At 46.2% G+C, this 24,176-nt stretch overlaps 1 protein-coding gene across 1 annotated transcript in view; it reads left to right on the top strand.

The window, feature by feature from the left end:
* The first annotated feature begins 2,687 nt into the window (after positions 1-2,687).
* The window catches only part of LOC130114550 (immunoglobulin superfamily member 22-like), a 44,066-nt gene continuing 22,577 nt past the window's right edge, over positions 2,688-24,176 (top strand). Inside the window, exons 1-9 of the mRNA XM_056282418.1 lie at positions 2,688-2,853; positions 3,339-3,473; positions 14,787-14,923; positions 16,424-16,523; positions 16,657-16,693; positions 16,965-17,136; positions 17,464-17,577; positions 17,795-17,957; positions 22,803-22,915. Of these exons, the coding sequence (XP_056138393.1) occupies positions 2,688-2,853; positions 3,339-3,473; positions 14,787-14,923; positions 16,424-16,523; positions 16,657-16,693; positions 16,965-17,136; positions 17,464-17,577; positions 17,795-17,957; positions 22,803-22,915 (1,137 nt within the window). The remainder of the gene's footprint in view (positions 2,854-3,338; positions 3,474-14,786; positions 14,924-16,423; positions 16,524-16,656; positions 16,694-16,964; positions 17,137-17,463; positions 17,578-17,794; positions 17,958-22,802; positions 22,916-24,176) is intronic.

Here is a 24,176-nt window from a genome sequence, read left to right as displayed (position 1 = left end):
CTAGCCAGGGTGTCCAAACAGGCTCATGGACTGAACAGGGAGTATTACATGATTACATGATAGGGTCAGATGGATGGCTCTGCAAAAATGATTGTGATTGAATGATAACAAGTATAAAACGTCTCTGTATGATAGATACAACAACAGGAGAAACACACAACCAATCTCCTCTACCTGTTGTATTGTGGGTCATGCTTTCATGTAAGTGGAAGAGTATTCAGTTTCCAGCATATGCTTTTATGCTGGGGTGGGGTGTGAGCATCCATGGTTTCCCCCTTCCAACACAATATTATTGCTAATGCACAGTTGGTGCTAAAATATAGAACTGTATTGAAATAAACAGTCATTGTAAGTCTACCACTGCAACTTCACTCAAAGGAGATAGACAGAGAGCTCTGACTTGAACAGGCATTGAACAGTCATGGACCACAAAGAGACAGGCTGCTTAAAACTGTCCATCACCACAAGATCCTTTGAGATCTATGATGTTTTAAGATGCCGGGATGGCCCGTGGTGTATGGCAAATCTAACTGACCTGTGGGAGGCATTAGGATGATTTATCGGTTCACCCTTGTTCAGCACAGTCTGGCCCATCGAGCTTGGAGCAGATCAGAGCCTTATTTGTCCAGAGATGGGACCCAGCAGGTGTTGCTCAGATCCTAAGATGAGTGCCACAGTCTTGGCTCACCCGCCCAGAAGGATCCAAGAGAGGAGTTGAGTCCAAGTAAGCAGGGGGACTGCTGAGAGGGGAGCAGACTGAGGATCAAGAACATCATACGTGAAGACACTGAGGACCCTGGAGCCAGTCAAACCAGGAGCCTGTGGCTAGAGCAAGTGTCTCATCTTAAACCAGTTAAGAAACAACGGCTTTGGCTTAACAAGTAAGTTTATGCTGTCGTGAGTTTTGCTTGAGGTGACATAATATAGCCGGAGAAGGGACAGATTCCCCTGCAGCTTGCATTGCTGTATGTTTAGAGCTTAAGGGCACCAAATAGAAATGCGGACACGTTAATTTGGGAGGTGTTAAAGCTTAATTAGCAAATTAACACTCCCTTTTTATGTTTACTGGAAGAAGCAAACAAGTTAATTTTGGCACACTCACACTAATCTTGTATTTGTGTTTTCCCCCGGCTTGTGGTGCAATTTGCAGGACATGTACATAGCAAATACAGAATGCACCTTAAAAAAACTGATACATCTGCTTAGTTTCTATACTGGTCCACCGATGTAGGCATGCTTATGATGATAACCATTTTTTTCATCCACTCACAATGACTCATATAAACATTCAGTGGCACCCACACATCAACAAATACAGCCTTCTTCCATCTATTTTGCGTATTCTAGTGTGCCTGAGCATTTGAAGATAACTATGCAACAGAAGTGGGTGAAACTTTGCTACTTTTAATTATTAGGTGGGGCTTGACTCGCAGCCATGCAGGTAATCTGCTCAGTAGAGGAGACAGATTTTAATGTGCCTAAGCTTTTCTATCAGCCAAGAGTCAAAAGCATGTGTGCATGTTCACTCTTCTTGCTCTCTCCAACACACACACACCCACACACCCACACACACACACACACACACACACACACACACACACACACACACACACACACACACACACACACACACACACACACACACACAGAGTTTACGTGCACAGTACAGACTTATGCAGATAGATAGACATAGGGAAAGGGTGCTATAGAGGAATTCAAGATTTAATGAGAGAAAGCACAGTTCAAAGACACAGCGTTATCACACACAGCTGGTTTCAGGATTGCCCTTACAATTGGATATTTGTTTGAGTTTAGCAAACAAAAATGACTGCTGTAGACATTGGTGAAAGGAGGATGAAGGAAGAAGGAATGGACACAGAGTGAGCAGAGAAAACATCCTTTCTCAATAATGTTCAGTGAATGCTTCTGGAAACATAAACTTAATTACCTCTGAAACTATGTGAGGCACAAGTGCTCTCTCTCTCTCTCTCTCTCTCTCTCTCTCTCTCTCTCTCTCTCTCTCTCTCTCTCTCACACACACACACACACACACACACACACACACACACACACACACACACACACACACACACACACACACACACACATACACTAACAAACATCTGAAAACAGAGGCATGTGTTTCTTTTTTGCTATCAACATATACATTAGCATGTTAGCAACATCAGTGTGCAAACTGATAATTGATATGAGGGCCGTGGATAAGACCATTCTGTCTTTTGTCCCTACAGGTCTGTTTCATCTAATAGAGGTACTGTTAAGGGAGTTGTTCCTTATCCAATGAGAGGGTCTAAGGACAGGATGTTGTGTTGCTGTTAAGCCCACTGAGGCAAATTTGTAATTTGTGATATTGGGCTATACAAATAAAATTGATTTGATTTGATTTGATTTACTATATGAGAGAGAAAGAAAGACTGGTAAAAACAGCAACAAGACTCACAAAAGACACACAAGACAACAAGACCCACAAAAATAGTGTGGAACAATAGATATTTTTCTACCATAAAAAACGACAGTCTATTAGTATTTTTTTGGAAGAAACACAGTTTTGTTTTTTGTTCTCTCGCTCTCTCGCTCGCTCAGTATTTTTCTGTATTCTAACTCCACCAGTCTGAAAAGAGTTTCAACCGCCAATCGCAGATCAACACCACCCTCATCACATCAACATGGCAGCAGAGCTCCTCCAGGCCAGCGGGGGCATGACTGAGCAGACAGAACAGCAGATGAGTCAAGTGAGGCAGGCGTCAGAGATGCAGATGTTCTCCTCCACCTCCTCGTACTCCACCACCAGCTTTTCCATGAGCTCCAAGCTTCCCGAAGTCTCCCTGGATGGTAGGGAACCATGCGTTGAGATGGTCTTTGTGGGCACTGCAAATACTCTGCCTTTCCTTGTGTGCTCCCTGACAAAACACATGTTGAGATTCACCTCGGGGAATATCACGTTTTATATAAAACTACAATGATCCCCACTATAACGGAGAGTAAAAGCCTCTCAGTACAATTAACTCCTTTGTTAATCACCCAATAGTCCAGTTGTTCACAGAGATAGTGGCCTTTTACAATGTATTTATCTAAACGGCCACTGCCCTTTTGTATAAATATCCACAAAGCTGTACTGCATTTGAAGGAAGCAATATATAAGAAAAATAAAGAAGAAGCTGGGTAAAAGTTGATTCCGCTTGCATTCTGGGATGGTCTGGGAGGACTAAAAGACATCAGGGTACAAATATATCCACAAACATACATATACAAATATGTATTAGCATGCTGTGTGTGTGTGTGTGTGTGTGTGTGTGTGTGTGTGTGTCCTTCTTCAGAGCACTCGGTGGTGCACCGCAAAACCTCAGCTGTGGTGGAGTCCTCCAGCCAGGTGCAGAAATCCCTCCAGATCCCAAAGGGAGAATCTGCACCAGATTTTGAGGAGAAGCCACGCACTGTCACTGCCCAAGAGGGTGAGTTTACTGCTCCTTTCATCTTATAACACCTTTAAATTTCTAGCAACACCCTCAACATTGCCCAGATTATTAATAATAGATTAAGAGGCAACACAACCTGTCGTAATATGCAGAACACTGCAGAGTAGCCATTTCATTTGCATTCACAGCTAGGTCTCGCACCTTCTGGTCTCAAGGCGAGAGAGGAAAAGACGAGAGCAGGAAGTCTATATGTGAATTAGATACTTGCCTCATTCGCATTGTCAATACAAGATTTCATAATCATAATAGCCAGAGGGAGAAAGATTATTGTCTGGCTGAATATTCTCACACAAAATTACCGAAATGCATTAAAGCGGCAGTAGACAATTTTTTTTGTTGCTTTAACTTATCATTATAAAGTCAATATTGACTGCACATTATAATGTGTATGTGTATACATATATATATATATATATATATATATATATATAGTAAGAAATTCGGGGGGCAGTCTGGGACCGCCACAGCCAGGACGCGAACCCGTGACTCCCACACCGTAAGCGACAACGTTAACCAGTCGACTAAAGGCTCCGACCCATTAGTCAAGGACCGACGTGTTGTAGAGGAGCTCAAGCAGGCGTCGTGACAACTTTCTCTTTCGGCTACACAACGTGCACCATTTATTCCTTCCACCATTACAACAACAACAAAAAAACCCGCGCAGCGGAAGTGTGTCACTGTAAACCCGAACCGAGAAAACAGCAGCTGTAAACTAACGTTCCTACTAGCTCAATAAGGGGAATTATGTATCCCCATAACCACTACACACGTCCCCCCAGAATTCGCCTTAATACGAAAAGTCAGTGTGGCGAGGGGGGCGGATCTCTGCCCCAACGGCTCCGCTGAACAGGAGCTGGGGGCTGGTTAACCGCAGGCAAAGCAGCAGAGTCCTCACAGCTGGACCGGGGAAAGGGAGGGGCTGGGGAAGCAGGGGGCGGCTCGCCGGGGGAGGGGGGCAGAGCCGGGGGGCGCCCCCGCCGTGGGGGCAGGGCAAGACCAACAGGGCGGTCTAAATCCAGGTGAGCAGGCTTGAGGCGGTCCACAGAAACCCGCTCCAGCCTGCTGCCAACCTCCACCACAAAGTGCTTATCTCCAGTGTCCTGTACCCGAAATGGGCCGTCGTAGGGTGGCTGCAGGGGACCGCGGTGCACGTCGTGACGGATGAAAACATACTCCGCCGACCACAGCTCCGTGGGGACATAGGACTGAGAGCCGCCATGCTGAGAAGTGGGGACCGGTGCAAAAGCCCTGGCTTCCTCCTACAGCGCAGTCCGTTGGCAGCTGGCGGACCAGGAAGCTGTGGCGGTGGGAAGGAAATCCCCCGGGACCCGAAGTGGCTGTACGTAGACCAGTTCGGCGTATGAGGACTGGAGGTCCTCCTTGGGGGCCGTCCTGAGCCCAAGCATGACCCAAGGCAGTTTGTCGACCCAGCGGTCGTCCTTGAGGGTAGCCCGCAATGCGGCCTTCATCGAGCGATGGAACCTCTCGACCAATCCATTCGCCTGAGGGTGATACGCTGTGGTGCGATGGAGCCTCACCCCTAAACCCGTGGCGATCTCCTCCCAGAGCGCTGACGTGAATTGCGGCCCTCTGTCCGAGGAGAGGTCAGATGGGGTGGCAAAGCGGGCGACCCAGGTTCCGATGAACGCTTGGGCAACCTCCGGCGCTGTCGTGGAAGAAAGCAGGACGGCTTCTGGCCATCACGTGGTCCTGTCGACCATGGTGAGCAGGTACGTATGTGAAACCACGGGAGGGGGGTAGGGGGCCTACCAGGTCCACATTCACGTGGTCGAACCTCCTCTCAGGTACCGTGAAAGGTATCAGGGGCGCTTTGACGTGCCAGAGCACTTTGGAGCGTTGGCACTCCACACAGGTGTCAGCCCAGTCCCTCACATCCTTTTTGAGTCCATGCCAGACAAACTTTGCCGCCACCAAACTCTGTGAAGGCTTTCTGCCAGGTTGAGACAGGCCATGGACTGCGTCGAAGACCCGTCGCCTCCAAGCAGTCGGAATGACTGGTCGGGGCTGACCCGTAGAGACGTCGCACAGGAGTGTGGCGCCAGCGTCGTCGAAAGCCACATCCTCCAACTGCAGCCCTGTGATGGCGGTCCTGCATGCCTGCACTCCTGGGTCAGCGGCCTGGTCAGCCGCCATCTGGCTGTAGTCGAGTCCCAAATGGGCGGCACCAGCGATGGCCTGGGAGAGACAGTCAGCGACCGGGTTTGACTTCCCAGCGACATGCCTCACGTTGGTGGTAAACTCTGAGATGTAGGCCAACTGTCGCTGCTGGCGGGCTGACCACGGCTCTGCCACCTTGGCCATCGCGAACACCAGCGGTTTGTGATCGACGAAAGCCGTGAACTGATGGCCCTCCAGTAGGAAACGAAAGTGCCTAACAGCGAGGAAAAGGCCAAGCAGCTCACGATCAAAGGTGCTGTATTTGCGCTCTCTCAGGTTCAACTGCCGGCTGAAAAAGGCAAGCGGCTGCCACGCACCACTCACCCACTGCTCGTAAACCGCGCCGACAGCGTAGTCCGAAGCATCCATCATGATGGCAATGGGCGCTCCAGCCACAGGGTGTGCCAGCATTGCCGCGTCAGCCAGGGCGGCCTTCACATCCTTAAAAGCCGTGTCCCTCTCTGCAGACCAGTCCACAGCGTGTTTGGGGGCTGTGCCCTTCAGAGCCTCATATAGGGGGTGGAGGAGATCGGCAGCCCGGGGGATAAACCGGTGGTGGAAGGACACCATGCCAATGAACTCCTGGAGGGAACGGGGCCTGTGTGGGCGTGGAAAGTCTGCGACGGCCTCCACCTTAGATGGAAGGGGGACCGCCCCGTCCTTGGTGACCCGGTGGCCCAGGAAGTCGATGGTGCTCAGACCAAACTGGCATTTGGCCGGGTTAACTATCAACCCGTGCAGGCTGAGTCTCTCGAAAAGGGCTCTGAGGTGGGACAAGTGCTTGGACACGGAGGCGCTAGTGACCAGGATGTCATCCAGGTACACAAAGAGGAAAGGCAGGTCCCGCAACACTGAGTCCATGAGGCGTTGGAAGGACTGTGCGGCGTTCTTAAGCCCAAACGGCATGCGCAGGAACACGAACAGTCCGAACGGAGTTGTCACAGCCGTTTTGGGGACATCAGCGGGATGGACAGGCACCTGGTGGTATCCACGGACGAGGTCCACCTTGGAAAAGATCACTTTCCTAGCCAGGTGGGCGGAGAAATCTTGGATGTGAGGGACCAGGTAGTGGTCCGGTGTTGTTGCGTCATTGAGCCGACGGTAGTCACCACATGGATGCCACCCACCGCCAGGCTTAGGCACTATGTGGAGGGGTGAAGCCCACGGGCTGCTGGAGCGGCGGGCCGGTGGTGACGATGTGGTGCTCAAGCCCATGTTTGGTCGTAGATGACGAGAATGTGGGCTGAGTGAGGTCTGGGAACTCGGAGAGAAGATGGAGAAACATGTCCTCATTGGAGAGCATGCTGGACAGCCTGACGGAGCCTGTATCGCTGAGTGCACACGCGTGTGTAGCGAAGGTGACGGCGTCAATCAGGCATCGATTCCCGACGTCCACCAGCAGCCCATGAGCACAAAGAAAATCTGCACCGAGGAGGGGAAATGCCACGTCGGCGGTGACAAAATCCCAGCTGAACCGCTGTCCGTTAAAACACATGTCAATGTGCCTCGTGCCGTACGTACGGATAGAGCAGCCGTTAGCAGCTTCCATGAGAGGGCCGTGGGCGCCCGACAGGGCGTCCACACCCGATGCAGGTACGACACTCCTCTGCGCCCCAGTGTCGCATAGGAAACACCGCCCCGAGATGGAGTCTCGCAGGAAAAGTAGCCTGTTGTTCTCCACGCCGACGCCCATGGCCGCTAGTGAGCGCCGGCCTTGGCGTTTCCCGACGAGCTGAAATTGCACGGGGAGGTGCACTTTTTCGCCTTGGCCCCGAACTTTGCATAGTAAAAGCACAGGCCGGGCTCCTGTCGCCGTCCGGGGGTTGCCGCGGCGACCACCATGGAGTCACCAGGTGGTGGCGTGTGGGGGTGGGCAGGGGTGAGCGCGGACGTGCAGTGCTGCTGTTGGTTGGCCAGGAAGAACTTGTCAGCTTCTTCAGCTAGCTTGCGGCAATCGGTAATGCTGGTGTTAGCCAAAGCGGCCCGCACCTGAGCAGGCAGTTGTCGCAGAAACAGTTGGACAAAGAGGAAATAAGGTGTGTGCGCCGGTCCCAGCAGAGTCACCATTTTGTCCATGAGCTCGGATGGCTTGCTGTCACCCAAGCCATGCAGAGAAAAGAGACGGTGGGCCCTCTCGGCGTCGGAAAGTTCAAAAATCTTCAAGAGGTGATCTTTGAGCCCCTTGTATTTGTCTGCCGCCGGAGGATCTGTAAGGAGACTCACCACTCTAGTTGCAGTCGAGCACCCGAGCGCCGATACCACGTAGTAGTATTTAGTAGCATCATCCGTTATTTTGCGGGTAGCAAACTGCGCTTCCACCTGGGCGAACCATGTCGTTGCCGATGACTCCCAGAACTCTGGCTATTTGAGAGAAACCGCGTTGATTTCGTCAACCATGTTCGTTCGAAAGATTGTCTCTGATAACTACCAAGAGACAAACGTCGGGGTCACCAGTGTAGAGGAGCTCAAGCAGGAGTCGTTACAACTGTCTCTTTCGGCTACACAACGTGCACCATTTATTCCTTCCACCATTACAACAACAAAAAAAACCCGCGCAGCGGAATTGTGTCACTGTAAACCCGAACCGAGAAAACAGCAGCTGTAAACTAACGTTCCTACTAGCTCAATAAGGGGAATTATGCATCCCCATAACCGCTACAGTGTCTACTTATCCATGCACGTTACAATATACACTCACCGGCCACTTTATTAGGCACACGTGTCCAACTGCTTGTTAACGCAAATTTCTAATCAGCCAATCACATGGCAGCAACTCAATGCATTTAGGCATGTAGACATGGTCAAGACGATCTGCTGCAGTTCAAACCGAGCATCAGAATGGGGAAGAAAGGTGATTTAAGTGACTTTTAACGTGGCATGGTTGTTGGTGCCAGATGGGCTGGTCTGAGTATTTCAGAAACTGCTGATCTACTGGGATTTTCACGCACAACCATCTCTAGGGTTTACAGAGAATGGTCCGAAAAAGAGAAAATATCCGGTGAGCGGCAGTTCTGTGGGCGAAAATGCCTTGTTGATGCCAGAGGTCGGAGGAGAATGACCAGACTGGTTCGAGCTGATAGAAAGGCAACAATAACTCAAATAACCACTCATTACAACCGAGGTATGCAGAAGAGCATCTCTGAACGCACAACAAGTCGAACCTTGAGGCAGATGGGCTACAGCAGCAGAAGACCACACCGGGTGCCACTCCTGTCAGCTAAGAACAGGAAACTGAGGCTACAATTCGCACAGGCTCACCAAAATTGGACAATATAAGATTGGAAAACGTTGCCTGGTCTGATGAGTCTCGATTTCTGCTGCGACATTCGGATGGTAGGGTCAGAATTTGGCGTCAACAACATGAAAGCATGGATCCATCCTGCCTTGTATCAACGGTTCAGGCTGGTGGTGGTAGTGTAATGGTGTGGGAGATATTTTCTTGGCACACTTTGGGCCCCTTAGTACGAATTGAGCATCGTGTCAACGCCACAGCCTACCTGAGTATTGTTGCTGACCATGTCCATCCCTTTATGACCACAGTGTTCCCATCTTCTGATGGCTACTTCCAGCAGGATAACGCGCCATGTCATAAAGCTCGAATCATCTCAGACTGGTTTCTTGAACATGACAATGAGTTCACTGTACTCAAATGGCCTCCACAGTCACCAGATCTCAATCCAATAGAGCACCTTTGGGATGTGGTGGACCGGGAGATTCGCATCATGGATGTGCAGCCGACTGCGTGATGCTATCATGTCAATATGGACCAAACTCTCTGAGGAATGTTTCCAGTACCTTGTTGAATCTATGCCACGAAGGATTAAGGTAGTTCTGAAAGCAAAAGGGGGTCCAACCCGGTACTAGCAAGGTGTACCTAATAAAGTGGCCAGTGAGTGTATATGAAACACTCAACCGTAGGGAAAGTGCTCAACAAATAAGGAGCAAAATAATCTAGTGAATATATATAATCTAGTGAGTCAAGTAAATTCTTTATGAGACAGTACAAGCCTTTTTCATACCATAAGCAACCATCAGCTGTCAATAAACCTACTTGGGAGAGAACATACCATTTACTTCCTCGTCATGCACATCATGTGCACAACCTCCAATTGGGAAGGGAGAGGCGCGACATTCAAAAAATACGTGATCGCTAATGGTCCAATTGGGTGGGGGTGGGGTGGGGGGTATTTGTCTATTGGCATGATTTATTTGTAATTACAAAATAGGTGCTTACTTTGTAAAGTTGTCTAAAGCCGCTTTAAGAATATTTCGCCCCGCACTGAAGTAATACTTGGGGTAGTATTGGTCGAGGATCAATGACCACACCGGGTTATAGAACTCAGGTTTAATCGTGGCTCAGCAGGCAGACGTAATAACCATACATGGTAGTGGTGTAACCATAATAACAGTCCAGGTAGTACATAACACCTAGTGTAGTTCCAGTGGATATACATGGCATTATATCACTACATCCCCCCTGTTTGGTTTTCAATTTTTACAGTATCAAAATACTCTGGAACATTCCAATGTGGTACAATCATTGATCAGCATTGTACAGTCATTACACAGAGGTTGCCTTCTCTTTTTTCTTTTTTTTTTTAGACAACACACTCAGAATTGTCCATCTCAAAGAACAATAAACATATTCAGAGCCCTCCTTTTGTGTGTGATTGTCTCTACTCATAGTCCTTGTAGTGAGCTGGTTTGGAAACAGCTCTTCCATATCTTGTGCGTACTGTCTTGTGTGTTTCACAGGTTTGGCTGGAAGAAGTTCCAGCTGCATGAGTGTCCCGTTGAGGTTCTGTGAAGCGGGTTCTCGTGCTCCTCAGTGCATGGGGGTGGTGAATTTCACGCAGGTGGCTCCTGCCACGTCTGAGTTTGTTCCCATTTGTTGTTTGCACAATGTAGCTCCTTGGCTCATCGCACTTTTGTACGACGGTGGCTGGATACCAAGTCCCTTTTTCCTTGTTTAGGACAGATACGTGCTGTCCGGGACCGAGTGGAGGTAGTTCTCTGCCGCTGCTGCGGTCATGATGTTCCTTCATGTTTGCTGTTCTCTGCTCCAGGTGGAGTCGGTTTTCCTCCTTGCCTGGATCCCCTCGACTTGGCAGCAGGGTGGTGACTGGCCTTCCGAAGATCAGTTCTGCTGGTGATGGTAGTTTACTGTCGATGGGTGTTGCTCTGACCTGTAGTAAGGCCACTTGTATGTTACCTCCTTGTCTCATGGTTTTCTTCACAATGGATTTGATGTGTCGCACATGCCTCTAAATGAATCCATTGCTTTTTGGATAGTGGGGTGAGCTTGTCACATGCCTGATTCCCCAGTCAGCCGTGAATTTCTGGAACGCGTGCCCTGTGTACTGGGGTCCATTATCTGTAAGTATCTCGTCAGGCCTTCCAAAAAGAGACATGTACATTTCCATTTTTTGTGCAACTGCCCGGCTGGACACAGGCATGGGCATTTCATCCACAAGAGGGAACTTAGAATATCTGTCCACAATCAGTAAATACTGATATCCATCGATCTCGAATAGATCAGAAGCTAGGGATTGCCATGGTTTTGACGGTGTGTTGTGTGGGTTGAGAGGTTGCTTTGGATTTGCATCCTGATGTTCCACGCATACGCTACATGACCTGCAGACTCTTTCAATGTCATCGTTCATTCTGATCCAGTAGACACTTTTTCTCGCCAGTCGCTGTGTCTTTTCGATGCCCTGGTGTCCTACATGCAGCTGTTCGAGTATAGAATCAGTCATGGAGTCTGGGATGAGCAACTGTCCACCTTTGAATATGACTCCTGCTTCAACTGCGAGCTCATCTCTGAATGACCAGTAGTCACGTAGTTGTCTTGGTAGAGCTTTGATGTTGTCTGGCCATCCCTGGTGGATCAGCTCTTTCAGTGCATTGAGTCTGGGGTCGCTGGTGGTTTCCGTGCGGAGTGCGTCCTGTTTCTCGGGAGAGAAGTTTATCATTGCAACAGTGAGCATCACTGGATCCTCGACTTCTGCCTCTATTCCGTCAATGCGCTCGTCCAGCTTGATGTTGCTGTTGTTCTCAGGGTTGAGTAGTCGGCTGAGTGTGTCTGGTTTCCTGGTCGATACGTGACCTCGTAGTTGTATCCTTGTGTTTTTATCAGCATTCGCTGAAGCCGTGGCGGGGCGGCATGCAGTGGCTTTGTGCATATGGTAACGAGGGGTTTGTGGTCTGTAACTACAATGAATGACTTCCCATACAGGTAGGTATGGTATCGCTGCATTCCATAGACTATGGCCAGCATTTCTCGCTCTATGTTGCTGTACCTGGATTGGCAGTCGTCCAGTGTCTTTGAGCCAAAAGCTATGGGTCTTTTGTTCTGCACTAATGCCACGCCCAGTCCTTTCTGTGATGCATCGACCTCAAGTGTCAGAGGTGTCCTTGGATCATAGTGCTTCAGGCAGTCATGTTTGTTGATAACTGATTTCAGGTCCTCAAAGCTCTTTTGGTGGTCAGTGTCCCATGTCCAAGGCACGTCACTTTTCAGCAGCACCCTCAGTGTGTGTGCTTTGTCTGCGAACTTTGGGATGTAGGGTGACAGGTAGGTCAGCATCCCCAAGAATCTGCTCAGTTCATCTTTGTTCTGGGGTGTTGGCATTTTCTGGATGTCCCTGATTTTGGCTGGGTCAGGTTTGATACCTTTGTCTGTGTACAGGTTGCCAAAGAATGAGATGCTTGTCTGTTTGATTGTGCACTTGTCACTGTTGAACACAATACCTGTCTGCTCTCTCCATCAGGTTGGTCAGGTTCCTGTCATGCTCCTCTTCGCTTGCTCCGTAGACTGCGATATCATCGGCTATGCTGACGACACCGTCGAGCCCCTCCAGGATTTGGTCCATCTTTGCCTGGAAGAGATCTTGAGAGACACTGAGACCAAATGGCAAACGTTTCCAGCAGTATCTACCAAATGGAGTTTGGAATGTGGTTAGCAGTTGTGACTCTTCCTCTAGGTGTATTGACCAATATCCAGCTTTTGCGTCACGTTTGCTGAATATTTTTGCATTTGCAAACTTCGGGTTCAGTTCCTCCACAGTAGGAATCTTGTGTGGGCATCTCCTAAGGCTGGCATTAAGCTTTTGGGGGTCTAAGCATATGCGAAGGGAACCGTCTTTCTTTGTGCTGTATGCCAGGCTCGAGCACCAGTCTATGTGCTGTTCTACTTTTCTTAACACATCTTGTTCGACTAGGTTATCAGTTCATCTTTCAGTTTGTCTTTGATGTGAATGCTGCACTTACGTGGTGGGTATATGAATGGTTCAGCATCCTTTTTCAGGAAGAGCTTGGCCTTTCCACCGAAGTTGCCAATTTTGTCAAACTGGTCTGGGTATGCTCTCTTTAGGTCTGCACTGTTAGATATGGTCATTTTGGGTTTTGTCTGTCTTGTGTTGACTTTTTTCTGGTTTGCATGTCCTTTCTCGGTCACTGCATCTACATTGACAGTCACTAGGTTTAACAGCTCACATGTTGGCAGCCCAACTATGGCTGGCCCTGGTACGTCTACAACATAGAACTTTGCATTGATCCATTTGGATTCTTTGTACTGGCATGGAATGTCAATGGTGCCTAGGCAGGGGATGGCGTGACCACTGTATGGAGATAGCCTCCTGTTGGTTTTTTTCAGTCGTTTCTGGGTGCATGCATTTTCACCGTACATCTGCTTGAAGGTACGCAATGGGAGTGTGTTGCCTGACGCACCTGTGTCTATCTTCAGACGTAGTGTGTATCCACGACCAGGTAGGTCAGGTGGTGTCCCCTTCAGGACTGTGTATGCCTCCTCTCTGGCCGGCTTGCTGTCTATGCTATGCATGCACTTTTCACTGATAGTTATGGAGTGGAACTGTTTCTGGTAATTACTTTCGTTCTCACTGTCTGTTTCACTGCTACTCTCTACAGCATGTATGCGAGTCCTGCTCTGTTGCTTTTTGTCTATATAGGTTTTGCGCTTGTGCTGTTTGTCTTGTGGTGTGTGGGACTTACTTCCCCCGCTCCTGCTCTGGCTGGAGTGTTCCTGGCGCTCTCGTTTGGCCTTCCTGCAGCACCGCTCCCAGTGACCTTTTGCACCACACGCATTGCATTCATCATCATATGCAGGACATCGACGTGGTTTGTGGCTTCTCCCACAGTTACGACATATGCGGTCCCTGTCCACAGCGTGGATTCTCTCATTGTGTGACAGGCTAAGTTTGTCTAACTGTTCATTGCCTGCTGTCAGGGCTTCATATTTTCGTCCCGCGGCCAGAACCTCTGCTAAGGAATATCCTTTTGGTTTGCTGTATAGATCATTCCTCAGGGCATCATGGGAGTGCTCGCAATAATAAGCTCAATCATACGCTCGTTAAGCTCTTCGTCTGAAAACTGACATTTCTGTGCTAGTGTTCTGGCTCTGGTCACAAAATCATCAATATTCTCATCTGGTTTCTGTCTGTGTTGTATCAGTTGCAGTCTATGGATTCTGAAATTTACGTTCAACTTTAGCTGTTTTTCAAAGAAGTCCCATAGTTTGGCAGGCTTTTTCTTTTCATCATCGGTGAGACCAATGGTGTTCAGTCTTTTTAATCCTTCATCTCCGATTCCACGACATATTTTCCTAGCTTGTTTAGCTGCGCCATTTATTTCTTCATCTTCTAAATACAGAGTCATTTTCTGTTTATACAGTGAAATTGCCTCACCCAGGTCCGGGTCTGACCAATTCATCGTCGGTAGATGCGATGCCATGACGTCTCCTGTTGCTAGCTAGCTAGTTAGCTTTGCGGCTAGCTCAGCTCCGGCGCACTCTTGCTTGAATGATGACAGAAATTATCCACGGACAATTTTATCAGTCTATCTTCATTCTTCATAGAGAGTACTTTACCGCTGCCACCGTGAAGTAATACTTGGGGTAGTATTGGTCGAGGATCAATGACCACACTGGGTTATAGAACTCAGGTTTAATCGTGGCTCAGTAGGCAGACGTAATAACCATACATGGTAGTGGTGTAACCATAATAACAGTCCGGGTAGTACATAACACCTAGTGTAGTTCCAGTGGATATACATGGCATTATATCACTACACGCGCCTGATATGTCCCACTCATAGGTGACAAGGCAGTGCTCAGGGCTAAAGTCACAGCGAACCCGACACCAGCTATTTCCTGGGAGAGGACCAGCGGACGCCCTCTGTCCGAGGAGACCAAGACCTTCTATGATGACATCAACAAACAACATGTACTTAAGGTACATCACAAAGTGATAAAACAACACATAATTTATTAGATTCGTACATATTTTGTGCTTTCAACCAAATCCAACCTAAAAAATAAGATTTGATACAAAAAAATGAACTTGACATATTTTTAAAAAAGTGTTCTTAGACATATAAGATGGGGATTTTTTTATGACAATCTAAGAAAAGAGATATTTTATGGCGTAGGCTTACTGTAGCTATAATCATTTCATTTCAGCACTTGGTAGGTACACAACGAATGTTTGGAAGGAAACTATAGATGAAGCAGTTAGCTGACAAGTACGGCAAACGGTCAGTATTTTTGGCAAGCAGCTGCACTGCGATCTCTTGCGTGTTTGTGAGTTTAGCATCCACGGGACTTGCATTGCACAGGTTCTTCAGATGAATGGATTCTATATTTGTGCCAAGCAGTTTGCCTTTCCATGGGGTGTGCATAAGACTGACATCACCCCTGTCATGAACATGGAGTCTTTATGAACGTTCATGACTGTTGTTACTGAGTGTCATTCGTCAGTTATGTCATTTTTAATGCAAATTTGACATTGTTTGAGATGTCTGTTTTCGAGCTATAGATGCACGAAATATATCAAATCCAACGGCTTGGTCCCACTCAGGTTGCTACAACAAAGATATCTCAAACAATGTCAAATTTGCATTAAACATGACATAATTGAATGAATGACACTTAATGACAAATCATAGATATTCATAAAGACTCCCATGTTCATGAAAGGTGTCATGTCATGGTTATGCCAGTCTTATGCACACCCCTTCAAATAAAGTGCTACCCAAATTTTATCTGTTGCTTTAAAAGGTGAGTGATACAAGGCCGGAGAAGTCGGTGGCTCTCAACAGATTGGTGGTTCTGCTATCCTAGTGCTGTCAACTCTGACATCGCGCAATGCATTACGTGGAAAAGTAGACAGGAAAAAATATATATAGTTTGATCCTTTTATCTATAACCTCTCTTTAGTGGGTTTAGCACTGTCTCTGTAGCAGCCAGGGAGCTTAAGACAAGCTTAAATAGCTATTATAAAGCAATTAACTTATGGGTGCTGACATATGTATCTCGCATTGCCATCTGCTTCATGGAATGAGGAATGACTGTTAAATTGCAGCGGGATATGTTTGTGAATTTCTGCCACTGCATTGCCTCCCTCAGTTCAATAGAAGTATTACAATCGAGTACTACTATGACCAGAACTTTTCTTTCTGATAAAAGCCCACTTTTTAGTTTATAATGTTGGCTTATCACATAAGGATATTACTACTTGTAATGTCAATTTAATTAATCTCACAAAAACCACATCTCTTCCTGCCCCTGACTTTTGTCCTCCCCATTGATGCTATTTAAAGGAGCATATAGGCCCTTGAAAGTTTTTAATTAGGTCGAAAACCTATCCATTCTATTCTCTGACATTTCCATGACAATGACATGGTCAATTCAATGTATTCTCTCTAACATACAACGGCATTTCTGCCAACTTCAGATCAAAAGTCTGAACCTTGATGACGCCGATGTCTACAAGTGTATTGCCTCCAATGAGCATGGAGAGGCCACCTGCTCCATTTCTCTCATCGTTACAGAAAGTGAGTCTGACGGTTAACCTCCACATTTCCTTCTTGTTGAAGGCCTCTTATCAAGATTGTTTTTACTTGGGAAGTTGTGGTCCTACTTGTTTTCCTGGCCTTTTAACAGACAATACATTCTCTGTGTTTCTAGATCCCGCATTGGACTTCATAAAGATGCTGAAGAAGCGGTAGGAATACACATTCTTAGTTATCTTAATGACCTAAAAGAAATCTAATCTGTCCAGGTGTGGGTGGACTGTACTCAGACCCACACCAGAATTTACTCACGCTTCAATAGACATCTATAGGATAAAGATCTTAAGTTGTCCAGTGTGGTGGCAGAGCTGACCTCAAACATACACAGATGCTGTTAGACATAGACACAAGCAGCCACTTAAGTGCATACACAAACACACAATAACCCCTCCACACACCTTGATGTCTTTCTCATAACTACAGGAGTGTGGAGAAGAAAGAGGAGAAGAGGCCCCCTACAGAGGAGGAGATGCTAAAGATCTTGTCTGCAGCTGACAAGAAGGACTACGAGAGGATCTGTGCTGAACACGGCTTCACTGACTTCAGAGGAATCCTCCGGAAGCTTAAGGAGATGAAGAAAAAAGTGGAGGTGGAGGTGGGTTTGTGGCACAGACAGCTTGTTTACTTGCCGTAGGATGAGATATGGTAGAGTAGGATGGGTTACAACAATATGAGGAGAATGGTGTGGAATAGATTGAAACAGAGCCCAACAAAATAAAATAAAACAAAACAAACCACGAACAGAGAACTGGGTTCGTTCACTTGCACAGCCATGTTAAAAAAGGGCTTGACAGACAGCATCAAGTCAACTAAGTGGAAGTTTATGATGCTGATGGTAAACATAAATCTCCAGTGCCACACGGACATATTTTTTTCACATCAAGTGTGTAGATAAATCGTTGACAGGAGGACTTTCCTTTAGATGGTGCGTGTGCTGAAACCCCTAGAGGACATCACTGCCAAGGCAGACACCAATGTTGTCTTTGATACCATCCTTGAACTGAAGGATCCAAACACCAAGATGCACTGGTTCCTGGTAACAGTCATCTCATCCGCAGTCTGTGTATGGGTGTGGGTGTGGGTGTGGGTGTATGTGTATGTGTATGTGTATGTGTATGTGTGGGCATAGCTGTGAGCTGTGCATGCATGTTCATGTGTATGTGCATGCGTGTGTTTGTGCACATGTGGACGCTGTGGTTTTGAATACAGGCCACGTCTGTGTATTTCTCTCATGTGTGTCCTTTATGATTCAGGGCACAGAGTTGTTACGCATCCAGTACGCTCATGGGAAATATGAAGTGAAGCAGATGGGAACCAAGCACATGCTGTGTGTCTCTAATGTGAGCCTCAGTGACATGGGCACCTACACTCTGCAGGTCGGAGACAAGAGCCTGTCAGCCAGGCTCACCGTCATAGGCAAGTGCAGGGCAGGACCCAACGGCACAGCTGCTAACACTCGCTGTTAATGCATGGTCTACGTTAGTGCCAGTCTGTGTGTATGTCAGTCAGTCAGTCTGTCTGTCTGTCTCATTCACTTTCAATTTTAGTTTCAATGTGCAAAACCAACTTGATAACATATGTATAACCAATGTTGTGCAGAATACTTTGAAAAAACATTTAGTGCCTGACTATTGAACATGTGTCCCAAATATAATCGGTAATGTATTCAGTTACAATACTCTAGAAGGGTAAAATATTCAGATTACATTTGGAAAACATTCTCAAATGGTACATATCAAAACAGTTGTGCTGTGTCATGAATATTATTTATGTAACACAGTTGCTTATTTCTCGGTGTTAACTGGTATCTCCATGTCATTATCTTTATATGTGTTGACCATCTGCCAATTACTGCAATGCTCTACCGATGTGTGGTGCACACAGGAAGACATGTGGAAAGAAAGGACAGTCAAGTCAAGTCAATTTTACTTGTATAGCCTAATATCACAAATAACAAGTTTGCCTCAAGGGGCTTTACAGCAACACAACATCCTGTCCTTAGACCCTCACATCGGATAAGGAACAACCCCCTAAAAAAACATTTTAACAGGGAGAAAAAAATGGGAAGAAACCTCAGGGAGAGCAACAGAGGAGGGATCTCTCTACCAAGACGGACAACGTGCAATGGATGTTGTGTTTACACAATGTACAGAATACAACATTGAAAGGGGATAACAGAATTATAATGGAATTATAAAATTTATGAAGAATATGATGCACAGGATGCCAAGCAGTGTCCAGACGCCACCGGAACAGCCCAGGACCCAAGCCACAAGACCAGCATCACCGTGTAAAAAAATAAATAAAATAATTAGTCACACGTCTTAGTGAGAGAAGAGGGGGAAGAGGGACATATCTTATTGAGAGAAGAGGGACATATTTCAAGAAGAGGGAGGAACACAGGGTGACATACAAGAGTGGAGGAAAGTGCACACAGGTGGACTATATCTTGTGTAGAAGGCGCGATCTAAAGGGGATTGGAGACTGCAAGGTGGTGACAGGGGAGAATTTAGCTAGGCAGCATCGGATGGTGGTCTGTAGGATGACTTTGGAGACCAAGAAGAGGAAGCGAGTGAAGGCAGAGCCGAAGATCAAATGGTGGAATTGGAGAAGGAAGACTGTTGTGTGGAGTTCAGGCAGGAGTTAAGACAGACACTGGGTGGTAGTGAAGAGTTGCCGGATGGCTGGGCAAGCACTGCAGAAATAGTGAAGGAGACAGCTAGGAAGGTACTTGGTGTGTCATCAGGACAGAGGAAGGAAGACAAGGAGACTTGGTGGTGGAATGAGGAAGTACAGCAGAGTATACAGAGGAAGAGGTTGGCAAAGAAGAAGTGGGAAAATCAGAGAGATGAAGAAAGTAGACAGGGGTACAAGGAGACGCAGCATAAAGCGAAGAGGGAGGTGGCAAGGGCGTATGGTGAGTTGTATGACAGGTTAGATACTAAGGAAGGAGAAAAGGACTTGTACCGATTGGCTAGACAGAGGGACCGAGCTGGGAAGGATGTGCAGCAGGTTAGGGCGATCAAGGATAGAGATGGAAATGTGCTGACAACCGAGGAGAGTGTGCAAAGGAGGGTGGAAGGAATACTTTGAGGGGCTGATGAATGAAGAAAATGAGAGCGAGAGTAGGTTGGGTGATGTAGGAATAGTGAATCAGGAAGTTCAGTGGATTAGCAAGGAGGAAGTGAGGGAAACTATGAAGAGGATGAAGAGTGGAAAGGCAGTTGGTGCTGATGACATGTACCTGTGGAGGCATGGAGGTGTTTAGGAGAGATGGCAGTGGGGTTTTTAACTAGATTGTTTAACACAATCTTGGAAAGTGGCAGGAGGCCTGAGGAGGGGAGAAGAAGCATAGTGGTACCGATTTTCAAGAACAAGGGCGATGTGCAGAACTGTAGCAACTACAGAGGTATAACGTTGATCAGCCACAGCATGAAGATATGGGAAAGGGTAATAGAAGCTAGGTTAAGAGGAGAGGTGATTAGTGAGCAGCAGTATGGTTTCATGTCACGAAAGAGCACCACAGATGTGATGTTTGTTTTGAGAATGTTGATTGAGAAGTATAGCCAAGGCCAGAAGGAGTTACATTGTGTCTTTATAGATTTAGAGAAAGCATATGATAGGGTGCCGAGAGAGGAGGTGTGGTATTGTATGAGGAAGTCGGGAGTTGCAGAGAAGTATGTAGGAGTGGTGCAGGATATGCATGTAGGAAGTATGACAATGGTGAGGTGTGCGGTTGGAATGACAGATGGGTTCAAGGTGGAGGTGGGATTACATCAAGGATTGGCTCTTAGCCCTTTCTTGTTTGAAATGCTGATGGGCAGGTTGACGGACGAGATCAGGCAGGAGTGTCCGTGGACGATGATGATTGCGGATGACTTTGTGATCTGTAGCAAGAGTAGGGTGCAGGTTGAGGAGAGCCTGGAGAAGTGGAGGTATACACTGGAGAGAAGAGGAATGAAAGTCAGTAGGAGCAAGACGGAATACATACGTGTGAATGAGAGGGAGGACAGTGGAATGGTGAGGATGCATGGAGTAGAGGTGATGAAGGCATATGAGTTAAAATACTTGGGCTCAACTGTCCAAAGTAACGGGGAGAGAGGTGAAGAAGAGAGTGCAGGCAGGGTGGAGTGGGTGGAGAAGAGTGTCAGGAGTGATTTGCGACAGAAGGGCACCAGCAAGAGCTAAAGGGAAGATTTACAAGATGTTTGTGAGACCAGCTATGTTATATGGTTTGGAGACAGTGGCGCTGAGGAAAAGACAGGAGGTGGGAATGGATGTGGCAGAGTTGAAGACGCTAAGATTTTCACTGGGAGTGACGAAGAAGGACAGGATTAGGAACTATTAGTTTGGTGGTTTGGAGACAAAGCAAGCGAGGCAAGATTGAGATGGCTTGGACATGTGTGGAGGAGAGATGCTGGGTACATTGGGAGAAGAATGCTGAATATGGAGCTGCCAGGGAAGAGGAAAGGAGGAAGGCCAGAGAGGAGGTTTATAGATGTGGCGAGGGAGGACATGCAGGTGGCTGGTGTGACAGAGGAAGATGCAGAAGACAAGAAGAAATGGAAACGGATGATCCGCTGTGGCGGCCCCTAACGGGAGCAGCCGAAAGAAGTAGTAGTAGTAGTAGATCTTAGTGAGAGAAGGATATAACATTGAAACAGGATAACAAAATTATATGGATTTATAAGATATATAAAAAGAAAATGTGATCAAGGGAATGCCAAGCAGCGTCCAGGTGGTGACCACTGTCGCCATGGAGACCTGGGACGACAACCGACTGCACGTGCACAGAAGGGAGACTCACATGACACCCTTCACACACAGAAAAAAGAGAAAGGAGAAGACATCATTCAGAAAGAGAGAAACGACATGTGAGAGGAGAGAACAGTTTGCAATAGTCATTAGTCATAATCAATTAAGTCATCAACTAGTCATAATCTATATGCTATAATCTCCTCAGCAGAACAGTGGTTGGTAAATTCATTGAGACAGAAACCAACCCGCCATCCATTACAGGTTGTGAAGCACTCAACTTAAAGGCAACTAATTGTAAGCTAAGGCAAAAAGATGAGTTTTAAGTTTGGATTTAAAGAACTCAACAGACTGATTGTCTAATGGCAGCAGGCAGGTTATTCCACAAGAACGGAGCCTGATAGGAAAATGCCCTGCCACCAGCTGCCTTCTTTTTAACTTTGGGTACACACCGGAGCCCTGTATTTTGAGAGCGAAGAGCTCGAGGTGGAATGTACGGTTTAAGGAGATCAGACAGGTATGACGGGGCAAGCCCATTTAGGATTTAATAAGTCAGCAGAAGTACCTTGTATTATGATCTAACATGGATAGGAAGCCAATGAAGGGAGGCAAGAATTGGTGTAATATGGTCAAATTTTCTAGATTTAGGTAGGATTCTAGCTGCAGCATTCTGACCCATCTGAAGACTTTTAGTACTAGCATGTGGCAGACCTGAAAACAGAACATTACAGCAATCAAGGAAGGAAGATTTGAAAATCATGAATCTTTTTTTTTATTTTTATAATAATGCATGATTACTTTTAATTAGGAGCAGGGTTGACACCAGGGCATATAGTAAGTTCCAGCATTGACCTCACCTTACTGTTACTACGTTGCATGAATGAGAAATAGGATGACAGAGAAGTGCAAATGTACACACTGGAATTGCATCACACACGCTTGCACGAATGCACTGCATGAACCACAATGTGTATAGTAAATCTGTTGTGGCAAATCGGATGTTTTCCATGTGTATTTTTGTTGTGGAGTTGCAGAATGAAGCCTAGGCCCATGCTTTACAAGGCAATTTCCTTCCATTTTGGTTTTCAGTTGTCCCACCCATTACACTGACGCTGGTTAGGAGGGAGGTCTTCTAAAAGTATCCTCCTCAAAATGTATAAAGTAATGGCAGTACTGGCCTTAAGATTAATCCGTGATTATTGGGAATTGATGACTTTTCTTTCAAAGTATCAGCGCGGTCACAATTTTCTTCTCTGATTCCGTGCTTGTTTTTTTTTGTCTTTCTCTTTTTTCTACCTACTTATCTCTCATATAAGTACCGCTCTTATGTCGGCCACCTTTTCTCTCAACCATGCCAGTCTCTTGATCTCCAACCCCTTCTGCACTCACCTCTCTCTCTCTCTTTCTGTCTCTGTCTCTCTCTTTCTCTCTTTCCGTCTCTGTCTCTCCCGCTGTCTCTCTCTCTGTCTGTCTCTCTCTCTCTGTCTCTTTCTCTGTCTCTGTCAGATGAACCTCTGAAGTTCCTGTCTGACGTCAAACCCATGAAAGTGACAGAGCGCCAGACAGCCGTCTTTGAAGTCCGTCTCTCTAAAAAGACCGATGCACCTCTGATCTGGAAGGTGGGTGCATGTCTCAACTATACTTATTCACAGCCAAGAGCGATGGCCTGTCTTGTGCTTTGTTCCAGAAAAGGCCTTTCAAGGTGACAGAACTCATAGTTAACCTGCAGGGCTATGTTGTGGCAAAGGAGTTTAGCAGTTTTCAGTTAAATGGTTCTTGGCATTCATGGAGCTGATATAAGAAGCCACGTAGTTGGAGTATTACAGGTTGACTCCAGTGTGTAATCTGTTCTCATTACCATATGGCCAGGCTGCAAGAGTCTTATGTGATACATGAGGTAAAGATACAATCTGCTGACCCCTACGGTGATACTGGTAACTGCGTTTGTGTGATACTGGTGACTACGTTTACACCAAGCTATACTTGGAAAGGCAATGTGCTTCCGCTTTACATATTTGAACTGTATGAGGAGTCACATAAAAATTGAACAAGTTGCAGGAAGCTTTGAATATATATGATGTAAATGGATTTCGATGCTTTCGAATGGTAAACCAGCAGGGCAGAATGTTTTGTAATATGGACTAAATATTATTGAATCAATTGCCAGTGATTGTTATACTGCACTTTTCAAATGAGTGAGAGTCTGTTTTGGTTTTGTTATTAGAATTGTAACTTTACCGAACCATGATGTGTAAATTGTAATGGAACCTTTATATATTATTATATATATATACTATGACTATGTATGTGTGTATGTATATGTGTGTGTGTGTGTGTGTGTGTGTGTGTGTGTGTGTGTGTGTGTGTGTATATATATAGATTTAAAAATGTGAAAATCTCTTTCTTGCGCTTTTACTTTAGCACCAGTTTTGCTCTTAGATGCTTGTTTAGAGAGAAGATGCGCTTATGACCTCTGATGACTAGTAGTTCTCCTGATTTCCTATGTTAAATGCACTTATTATAAGTCGCTTTGGATAAAACTGTCGGCTAAATGACTGTAATGTAATGTAACGTAATATATATATATATATATATATATATATATATATATATATATATATATATATATATATATATATATATACATACATAAAATCCGGTGAGTCAAGTAAATTATGAGACAGTATGTTTCATATATATATATATATATTTTTATATATATATATGTGTGTGTGTGTGTGTGTGTGTGTGTCAATACAGATGCAGGAAAAAAGTTTTAATAAATAGCAGTTATATATTAAATCTAAGTATAACTGCTTTGTATTAAAACTTTTTTTCCCTGTATCTGTATTGATATTCCTCTCCTCATTAGTTGAGCAC

The sequence above is a fragment of the Lampris incognitus genome, chromosome 6 (assembly GCF_029633865.1).
Source record: "Lampris incognitus isolate fLamInc1 chromosome 6, fLamInc1.hap2, whole genome shotgun sequence".
Lineage (NCBI taxonomy): Eukaryota > Metazoa > Chordata > Actinopteri > Lampriformes > Lampridae > Lampris > Lampris incognitus.
Note: the sequence above shows the minus strand (reverse complement) of the source record. Positions and strands in the feature narration are given on the sequence as shown.